This window comes from Osmerus eperlanus, chromosome 5 (assembly GCF_963692335.1).
Source record: "Osmerus eperlanus chromosome 5, fOsmEpe2.1, whole genome shotgun sequence".
Lineage (NCBI taxonomy): Eukaryota > Metazoa > Chordata > Actinopteri > Osmeriformes > Osmeridae > Osmerus > Osmerus eperlanus.
Window position 1 is genome coordinate 13,010,061 of NC_085022.1, and position 9,407 is coordinate 13,019,467.

Consider the following 9,407-nt stretch of genomic DNA (forward strand, 5'->3'; position numbering starts at 1 on the left):
AAGAGGAAGAGCACCAAGAGGAGGAGAAGGAGGATGAGGGGAAGGAGCTGAAAGATGATACTGTGGAGGAAGAGAATGGTGAAAGAAAAAAAAAATAGTGTAGCAGAGGAAGACAAACAGATGGAGGAGGAGGTGGAGGAGGTGGAGGATGAAGATGAGGAAGAAGAGGGGGAGGCGAGCGAAAAGGATGACATGGAAATGCTACGAAAGAGAATGAATAAGTGTGAGGATGAGAGGCAGGGCAACTCCCCAGTTAGTTGAAGGCTATCTGTCCAAATGACCTGTTTGTCTTATTTTCTCTGACTAGAAAACAGATTGTATTTTTCCTGTTTTCAGTCTGAGAAAATAAAACATTTGTCACGCATGTCACACCTGCCTGTGAGTTATTAAATATTCTGCATACTCTACCCTTCAGACTGTATGGCCTACAGATAGCTTACTAGCCATTTTCTAACTGTTTCTGCTTGTCTCCACTGGTTACAGTTGTGCCAAGATGATGTTTGGTGATGTATCATGTACGTCGTGTGATCATGTTGTCATGGTTGATAATGTCAATCTCGGTTTGTCATGATTATAGGGGCATTTCTGTGGTAAGATTCAGACAATGGAAGAGAAAATATGATAGAAAGTGTCATATGTAAAATATATCATGTTCTTTTTGAACATGACAATCAAGAGAACATACCTTTTGGTATAGGTCCATGTTTTTTTTATGTGTTTGTTTGTCTTGTGTGAGTTAAATGTTTGCTATACCTCTAAGATACTGTAAGTATTTTAACAAACTGCACTATTTCCCCATTTCCACCAAAAAATAAGTATATTTTTGTCAGTGTTGCAAAATATTACATCGCAAAACTGTACAAAAAAATACATATTTTAAACGCTTCTTTGTGTCATTTATAATAAAGCAAAAATGGACACATACTTTTACTTTTTATTGTTTAATTGTTTATTGTTTAATTGTTTAATTAATCTGAATTGTATGAACAATATAGGCATTTTACACAGGGAAGATGCTTTAGAGCATGTGTTTCAGTTACCACCGCAGAACACCAGGGCAGTACTTGTTGATGAGAGACTGGTAATAAGGCTTGAGGTTTTCAACATCAGGCAGCTCTGTGCTTTTAGTGTAGAGGTCAAACTTACTGCAGAGGGCACAGAACAAAGGTCAGATCAGAGACAACGGCAACAAACCATTTAGAGAGCATGTGTGTTAGAGGGACCTACTTGAACTCTCTGACCCAGGGCAGCATGCGTTGGTCTTTGTCATTGCACAGGTGCATGTAGTCGCCATGGGAATGCCAGGGGTAGAAGGAATGGAAGCGGATCATATAGAGACCCTGGGGGAGAGGGTGGAAACAGGTGGAGAAGAAATTTGGGAGATTTACACACACACACACTCGGTCATTCACTCCCTCACCTCCTCTGGAATGGTACACTTGTTGAACTTCATGACTCTGTAGAGATACTCTGTAACAAAACAAGATACGTTAGGAGTATCCTTCTCGTGTTGAGGTCAGAGGGTACTGTATCTGCTGTGTAGATACTCACCATCATGGCCCCAGGACATCAGCACATTGTCCAGCCCACAGTTGGAATTGTAGATCCCACACTCAGTACTAGAGAGACAGAAGGAAGAAGACCCTGAATCAAAGGGCCACAGCTTGAACCAATTTGATGGGATGTTTGAAGAGAGACATTATTGTACTTGTAAGCGTGGTTTTCCTCGTCTGGGTTGTCCAGGAAGGTTTTGTCTCTGAAGACGATGCCGTTTTGAAACCTGCAGCCCACTGGGAATGTGTCCCCGACTACAGCCCACTGCAATACAGCGTCACAGTTAGCCTAGCCTAGCCTAGCCTGGCCTATCTTAGCCTAGCCTAGTTTGGCCTATCATGGCCTAGCCTAGCCTGGCGAGGCTAGGCTAAGTCCATGTGTTTCACCTCTCACCTGGGGTTCCCCCCACAGTGCCATTATCTTCCCGATGTCATGGATCAGACCCACCAACTGGAACCAGTCTAGGGGAGGGGAGGGGATGTGTTAGACTAGTGTGTTTGTGTGTTGGAGGTTGTGCACGTTTACCTTTGTCTGGGTGTTCTTTGCGTATGCCCTCAGCAGTCTGGAAGGCATGGAAGGAGTTGGGAAAGTCCACATCAGGATCAGATTCATCCACCAGCTGGTCCAGAGACATGATGGCCTCCATCACCCCCATCTGGGCATGTCCACAGTTGGACCAATCAGAGTGCTGCAGAGGCGGAGGAGAGGGAGGGCCATGGTAGTATTACAGGTGGGCGTATTCAGCTGTCTTTTTCTGCCGCACATTGCGTATCTGCTTTCGAAAACTAAACAGAACATTTCTGTTCTGACTTCTGTGAAACATTACTAAATGAACTTTTCCGAGAAGAACAGAGAGAGAAAAAGGCTGAAGTGTTTTTTCTTTGCCATGTTCTCCCAGCACACAAACCTTTTGTTTGACAAAGTCCAGGGTCTGGTTGGTGTGCATCAGCTTGTACGTGTTGAACACACGATCGATCAGACTCCCACTCTGTCACACACACATACACACACACTGTTGAGAACTGGGGAGATAACCTGATCAATCAAAGCTCTAGAGACGGATATCGTTGAGTTCAAAGCTCTTGCTAACAAAACAAGAAAAATAAGCCACATTCAGGGGCTCAACATTGGCAGACCTGCTGGGTACTCGTGCACAGGGGGGCCTTGGTGAGATCCAGATTTCAGAATATCTCTGAAATGGAGGCCCCGTCAAAGTTCTTCTTTGGCTCAGCGGCAGGTTAGGAGCTCAGGACCTTTCCTGAAATACGGAGAAGGGCTGCAGAGTTCTACACTGAGCTGTATGCTAGTGAACAGAAAGACGACGACTGAGGAGTCAAGAAGATGTGACAGCATTCCTCAGGTGTCTGCGGAGGAAAACGTGCAGCTTGCACACACTCTGACTGCACTGGGACTGTTAAATGCACTGCAGGGCATGCAGAGTGGCAGGGCTCCCTGTAGGCTTTGTGGGCGAGGATCTGCTCGAGGTCATAAATGACTGACCAGCGGGGTGTTACCCTTGAGCTGCAAGTGAGCAGTCATGACATTGTTGCCAAAAAAGGGGGACCCACAAGAGATAAAGAACTGGAGACCAGTGGCCCTGCTTTGCACTGATTACAAAATCCTCTCCAAAGCTTTGGCAAACAGACTAAGGGAGGGGATGGGTGAAATGATACATACGGACCAGTCCTACTGTGTCAATAATGGATAACATATCCTTGATCCAAGATTATTTAGACCTTTCTCGACTTTTCGGCCAGGTCACTGGGTTGATTTCTCTGGACCAAGAAAAGGCTTTTGGTCGGGTTAAGCACCAATATCTTTGGCGCACAATGAGGGTGTTCGGGTTCAGCCCTGAGTTCATTGCCATGGTCGGTATGCTCTACGGAGATATTGAAAGTGTACTGAAGGTCAACGGTGGGTTAAGTGCTCCTTTTAAAGTGATGAGAGGGATTAGGCAGGGGTGTGCCATGTCTGGGATGCTCTATACCAGGGGTCCACAAACTTTTTTCTGCGAGGGACAGATAATTTTTCCTTTCTTTAATGTGGGGCCGGGTCGGTCTCTAACAGAAAGTGACATGGGCCAGAGTGACTACCAGTATTATTGTGGAGATTTTATTATGATTTGAAATAGATTTATTATGCTAGATTAGTTTATTATTTTGTTATGCACCGTACATCCGTACATATCAAGGGATATATAGCCTATTAAAAGAGCATTATTACTATCGTGATGACCTTTTTTCATATTCATTGCTATTGAAATCAAAACATTTACTTACTCATGCATATTAATCAGTGTGAACTGATTGTCTCTGGCATTGTTCAGAGGGCCGGTCCAAATGCGTGGGCCGTAGATTGGGGACCCCTGCTCTATACTATCGCTATAGAACCACTACTCAATTGTATAAGAGCTGAAATGAAGAGAGCAAAGTGGAGTTATCCTCTGCAGCTGCCTGTCTGCGTATGCAGATGATTTAATAATTGTCATAAAAAATCTGATAGACGTGGACACTCACAAAATTGGTGTAAAATTTTGGGAGAATGTCCTCGGCAAGGGTGAACTGGGGGAAGAGTTGTGCCTTTCAGCTGGGGCATTGGACAAGTGGACTGCCCACTTTACCTGGAGGGCTGAACTGGTCCAGAGGAGGGTTTAAGTACTTGGGGGTGTTTCTGGGGGATTAGGCATTTATGCAGAGGAACTGGGACGGAGCGGCTGTCTCTGTACAGGGAGGCCCTGACCGAGGAGGACTGGGGTCTACTGAATGCAGGGACAGCAAACCAGCGTCTTTCAATTAACAATGATTTTTTTTCCAAGGCTGAATGTGACTCTACCGGAGAATGACGCCCCATATGTCAACCCCCCCCAGAGGGAGTGGGGCTGGACACACTGCGGGGAAAGGGTTTGTATAAACTGTGTGTAAGGGCCCTGAATAGGGAGAAATTAGGAGGCAGAGCTGACACCCCATGGAGGGCCAAGCTGGGGTTACACGCAGAGGAGGGACCAGCCTGGAGAGCACTTTATAAACCACCATTAACCAAGTGGGTGGGGGACGTACAGTGGCTGGTGTTACATGGAGGAGGAACTAGTGTGTGTGGATGCTAGACGTGGTTTCTGCTTGTGTCAATTCGTGCTAGTGCCTGTGGCTAGTGCCACCACACTTTTAGAGACAGTCCGTGTGTGACCCAGATCGTTTTTTCTGTGTTTCCGTCCCGTAATTGAGCTGATCCAGTCCGATGTGTCTCGCTACCCATTCCTGCAGCAGGCTCCCTCCTACATCCGAGCCCACCGCTACAAATACTGGTTTACAGAGCCCAAGTCTGATGGGTCAGCACACACACACACTCTTTTACCTGAATTTTTGTGTGCTTGTATGTAACACACTGTCCCTTGTTCGTAGCTCGTACCTTGACAGATGGTGGAGGAGGGTGTACTCTCCACACTATTCCACACCTGGGTGACACCTTCCTGGAGAGCATGCTCAGACAGCATGGGCTCAAGGTAAACACCAGAACGTAAACAAGAAGCATGTATGAAAACACGATCAGCAGCACTGACAAACTCTGCTGTGCCCACTGGTTTTGAGGTAGTATTGGTCTCATTCTGGTGTGTAGGGACTTGTAACCTGACTGTGTGTAGTGATGGTGTGTGGTGACAGGACAGGTCTCCTCCCCGGCGTGTTCCAGAAGCCCCTCTCGCACAGGCTGTGAGGTGGGTACGCTCCCAGGTGAGGGGTGTGTCGGCCCCTCTGCTGCTCTGGAGCCTGTTTGCCTGCAGTGCCACCATCTGTCTACTCCGGGGACTGCGCCACTCCTGTGCTACGACACACAAACACAAACCCACCGCAACCAATTCTGACCACACAGACACCATACATGATGGTAACTCCTCGCTGGAGGAAGAGGAAGAGCACCAAGAGGAGGAGAAGGAGGATGAGGGGAAGGAGCTGAAAGATGATACTGTGGAGGAAGAGAATGGTGAAAGAAAAAAAAAATAGTGTAGCAGAGGAAGACAAGCAGATGGAGGAGGAGGTGGAGGAGGTGGAGGATGAAGATGAGGAAGAAGAGGGGGAGGCGAGCGAAAAGGATGACATGGAAATGCTACGAAAGAGAATGAATAAGTGTGAGGATGAGAGGCAGGGCAACTCCCCAGTTAGTTGAAGGCTATCTGTCCAAATGACCTGTTTGTCTTATTTTCTCTGACTAGAAAACAGATTGTATTTTTCCTGTTTTCAGTCTGAGAAAATAAAACATTTGTCACGCATGTCACACCTGCCTGTGAGTTATTAAATATTCTGCATACTCTACCCTTCAGACTGTATGGCCTACAGATAGCTTACTAGCCATTTTCTAACTGTTTCTGCTTGTCTCCACTGGTTACAGTTGTGCCAAGATGATGTTTGGTGATGTATTATGTACGTCGTGTGATCATGTTGTCATGGTTGATAATGTCAATCTCGGTTTGTCATGATTATAGGGGCATTTCTGTGGTAAGATTCAGACAATGGAAGAGAAAATATGATAGAAAGTGTCATATGTAAAATATATCATGTTCTTTTTGAACATGACAATCAAGAGAACATACCTTTTGGTATAGGTCCATGTTTTTTTTATGTGTTTGTTTGTCTTGTGTGAGTTAAATGTTTGCTATACCTCTAAGATACTGTAAGTATTTTAACAAACTGCACTATTTCCCCATTTCCACCAAAAAATAAGTATATTTTTGTCAGTGTTGCAAAATATTACATCGCAAAACTGTACAAAAAAATACATATTTTAAACGCTTCTTTGTGTCATTTATAATAAAGCAAAAATGGACACATACTTTTACTTTTTATTGTTTAATTGTTTATTGTTTAATTGTTTAATTAATCTGAATTGTATGAACAATATAGGCATTTTACACAGGGAAGATGCTTTAGAGCATGTGTTTCAGTTACCACCGCAGAACACCAGGGCAGTACTTGTTGATGAGAGACTGGTAATAAGGCTTGAGGTTTTCAACATCAGGCAGCTCTGTGCTTTTAGTGTAGAGGTCAAACTTACTGCAGAGGGCACAGAACAAAGGTCAGATCAGAGACAACGGCAACAAACCATTTAGAGAGCATGTGTGTTAGAGGGACCTACTTGAACTCTCTGACCCAGGGCAGCATGCGTTGGTCTTTGTCATTGCACAGGTGCATGTAGTCGCCATGGGAATGCCAGGGGTAGAAGGAATGGAAGCGGATCATATAGAGACCCTGGGGGAGAGGGTGGAAACAGGTGGAGAAGAAATTTGGGAGATTTACACACACACACACTCGGTCATTCACTCCCTCACCTCCTCTGGAATGGTACACTTGTTGAACTTCATGACTCTGTAGAGATACTCTGTAACAAAACAAGATACGTTAGGAGTATCCTTCTCGTGTTGAGGTCAGAGGGTACTGTATCTGCTGTGTAGATACTCACCATCATGGCCCCAGGACATCAGCACATTGTCCAGCCCACAGTTGGAATTGTAGATCCCACACTCAGTACTAGAGAGACAGAAGGAAGAAGACCCTGAATCAAAGGGCCACAGCTTGAACCAATTTGATGGGATGTTTGAAGAGAGACATTATTGTACTTGTAAGCGTGGTTTTCCTCGTCTGGGTTGTCCAGGAAGGTTTTGTCTCTGAAGACGATGCCGTTTTGAAACCTGCAGCCCACTGGGAATGTGTCCCCGACTACAGCCCACTGCAATACAGCGTCACAGTTAGCCTAGCCTAGCCTAGCCTGGCCTATCTTAGCCTAGCCTAGTTTGGCCTATCATGGCCTAGCCTAGCCTGGCGAGGCTAGGCTAAGTCCATGTGTTTCACCTCTCACCTGGGGTTCCCCCCACAGTGCCATTATCTTCCCGATGTCATGGATCAGACCCACCAACTGGAACCAGTCTAGGGGAGGGGAGGGGATGTGTTAGACTAGTGTGTTTGTGTGTTGGAGGTTGTGCACGTTTACCTTTGTCTGGGTGTTCTTTGCGTATGCCCTCAGCAGTCTGGAAGGCATGGAAGGAGTTGGGAAAGTCCACATCAGGATCAGATTCATCCACCAGCTGGTCCAGAGACATGATGGCCTCCATCACCCCCATCTGGGCATGTCCACAGTTGGACCAATCAGAGTGCTGCAGAGGCGGAGGAGAGGGAGGGCCATGGTAGTATTACAGGTGGGCGTATTCAGCTGTCTTTTTCTGCCGCACATTGCGTATCTGCTTTCGAAAACTAAACAGAACATTTCTGTTCTGACTTCTGTGAAACATTACTAAATGAACTTTTCCGAGAAGAACAGAGAGAGAAAAAGGCTGAAGTGTTTTTTCTTTGCCATGTTCTCCCAGCACACAAACCTTTTGTTTGACAAAGTCCAGGGTCTGGTTGGTGTGCATCAGCTTGTACGTGTTGAACACACGATCGATCAGACTCCCACTCTGTCACACACACATACACACACACTGTTGTGCACACAAAGTACCCACAACAAACCCTTAAGACCCCCTTCACGACCTGTTGGAAGACGAGCTGACGTTCACCTCAAAGTTCCTGTACTCAGCCTGGTCTTTAGAGTCAGTCTCCAGGTTTGGTCGATATGCCAGAGACGGGTCTGGGCCCTTGGAACACATAGACAAACAGGCTGATGTATACATTATATATGATTATGATATCGGGAGTCAGATGGCTGAGCGGTTAGGGAATCGGGCTATTACTCAGAAGGTTGTCGGTTCGATTTGACCAAATGACGTTGTGTCCTTGGGCAAGGCACTTCACCCTACTAAATGACTAAATGTAAATTTTACAGACATTAGACGGCCAAACAGACAGACACAAATGAGACATCTGTTTTGCAAGAAAACATGCATGCCGTTTTGAAAACTCTCAGTCCTATAACCCTGTTTCATGTTGAATATTGATCAAAGATCCATATTGTGGACTTTTTCCTTTAAATCCACTGAAACGTCTGATAGTGAGGTTTGGCATAGGCTTAATAAAACCACAAAACTGTAATTCATCTTCAATTGTAAGTAGCTGGAAAATATGGCTGCAAAAATAAATATATACCAATACAAAGCTAACTAGTTGCTTCCATTGTCCTGTAATAGGCAGGCCTGAACCAACACACTAGAGGACATGCATACAATTAACATCAAGCATAATATGTTGCTGAATGTTGTTGCATGATGTATTGAAGCATCTGAGAGCATGTGTCATCTTATAGTCTAGTGCTAGCCCATGTCAAAGACCTTCCTATGGCAAAACCCTTATCCAAAAGAGACACAGTATCCAACACAGTATTCTTCTGGCTTACGTACAAGGTTAACAACCCTCATGTTGAGTAGAAGAGTAGTCCCAGGAGATGAGGATGTGTGTGAGAGGAAGTTCTTTTTAGCTGGACTGTTGTCAAACTCCTCTATATATCTGTCAGTCCAGTAGGAAGGCTAACCTTTCTGCACTGGTTGTACAGAAAATGAAAACACACACACACATGGTCACACTTTAACTCCCAACTCACGCCCCCAACAAATGGGGTTACCTGACTGGATCACCTGTGTGTGTTTTTCCTGTGGGACCAGTGAGTGTTTAACTGAAATCTACTGGTCTGGTTCCAGCTGGTATGGGGGATTGGTTGTGTATAGGGGGATGTTTGAAAGTCTGTAGGTTATTGAGTTTAAGGATGAACAGGAAAGTACACGCACACACAAGGACAAACACATTCTTACAAACACAGACTGGCAAAACAATCACACACACACACACACACACACACACTTTAGCTTCAGAAAGGAGTAGTTGGTTGTCTGTGGCACACACTGTACTGTAGGCTGCTGGCCAGCTGAGGTCGCCATT

At 45.4% G+C, this 9,407-nt stretch overlaps 3 protein-coding genes across 4 annotated transcripts; 1 reads left to right on the forward strand and 2 right to left on the reverse strand.

Moving 5' to 3' along the window:
* Positions 1-946: 946 nt before the first annotated feature.
* LOC134020529 (inositol oxygenase-like) lies at positions 947-2,572 on the reverse strand. The gene is made up of 8 exons (XM_062460671.1): positions 2,462-2,572; positions 2,080-2,242; positions 1,948-2,015; positions 1,709-1,818; positions 1,552-1,619; positions 1,421-1,470; positions 1,228-1,340; positions 947-1,145 (listed from the first exon to the last, which is right to left on the reverse strand). Exons 1-8 carry the CDS (start codon positions 2,498-2,500, stop codon positions 1,037-1,039), a joined length of 720 nt encoding a protein of 239 aa, XP_062316655.1. The 5' UTR covers positions 2,501-2,572; the 3' UTR covers positions 947-1,036.
* Positions 2,573-3,383: 811 nt separating this feature from the next.
* On the forward strand, positions 3,384-5,577 carry LOC134020643 (lipase maturation factor 2-like). Its single transcript, XM_062460804.1, has 3 exons — positions 3,384-3,468; positions 4,953-5,053; positions 5,211-5,577. Exons 1-3 carry the CDS (start codon positions 3,384-3,386, stop codon positions 5,547-5,549), a joined length of 525 nt encoding a protein of 174 aa, XP_062316788.1. The 3' UTR covers positions 5,550-5,577.
* An 820-nt stretch (positions 5,578-6,397) lies between these two features.
* LOC134020530 (inositol oxygenase-like) lies at positions 6,398-9,037 on the reverse strand. 2 transcript variants are annotated; one of them, XM_062460673.1, is made up of 10 exons: positions 8,873-9,037; positions 8,096-8,173; positions 7,913-7,993; positions 7,531-7,693; positions 7,399-7,466; positions 7,160-7,269; positions 7,003-7,070; positions 6,872-6,921; positions 6,679-6,791; positions 6,398-6,596 (listed from the first exon to the last, which is right to left on the reverse strand). In XM_062460673.1, the coding sequence occupies exons 1-10, from the start codon at positions 8,888-8,890 to the stop codon at positions 6,488-6,490; spliced, it is 858 nt and encodes a 285-aa protein (XP_062316657.1). In that variant the 5' UTR covers positions 8,891-9,037; the 3' UTR covers positions 6,398-6,487. The 2 variants fall into 2 exon arrangements, with proteins under 2 accessions (XP_062316657.1, XP_062316656.1); XM_062460672.1 differs by lacking the exon at positions 8,873-9,037 and having other exon boundaries at positions 8,096-8,304.
* Between the last annotated feature and the right edge of the window lie 370 nt (positions 9,038-9,407).

What these genes read in the sequence shown, in the direction of transcription:
- LOC134020529 (XM_062460671.1), bottom strand. Translation starts at nt 2,500, where the DNA reads ATGCACACCAACCAGACCCTGGACTTTGTCAAACAAAAG. An exon ending in TGGACTTTGTCAAACAAAAG is followed by an intron (nt 2,243 to 2,461) that starts GTTTGTGTGCTG and finishes CCGCCTCTGCAG; the next exon opens with CACTCTGATTGGTCCAACTG. An exon ending in CAAAGAACACCCAGACAAAG is followed by an intron (nt 2,016 to 2,079) that starts GTAAACGTGCAC and finishes CCCCTCCCCTAG; the next exon opens with ACTGGTTCCAGTTGGTGGGT.
- LOC134020643 (XM_062460804.1), top strand. Translation starts at nt 3,384, where the DNA reads ATGAGGGTGTTCGGGTTCAGCCCTGAGTTCATTGCCATGGTCGGTATG. An exon ending in AAGTGTACTGAAGGTCAACG is followed by an intron (nt 3,469 to 4,952) that starts GTGGGTTAAGTG and finishes CCTTGTTCGTAG; the next exon opens with CTCGTACCTTGACAGATGGT. An exon ending in TCAGACAGCATGGGCTCAAG is followed by an intron (nt 5,054 to 5,210) that starts GTAAACACCAGA and finishes GTGTGGTGACAG; the next exon opens with GACAGGTCTCCTCCCCGGCG.
- LOC134020530 (XM_062460672.1), bottom strand. Translation starts at nt 8,209, where the DNA reads ATGTATACATCAGCCTGTTTGTCTATGTGTTCCAAGGGCCCAGACCCG. An exon ending in TGGACTTTGTCAAACAAAAG is followed by an intron (nt 7,694 to 7,912) that starts GTTTGTGTGCTG and finishes CCGCCTCTGCAG; the next exon opens with CACTCTGATTGGTCCAACTG. An exon ending in CCCTGGGTCAGAGAGTTCAA is followed by an intron (nt 6,597 to 6,678) that starts GTAGGTCCCTCT and finishes TGCCCTCTGCAG; the next exon opens with TAAGTTTGACCTCTACACTA.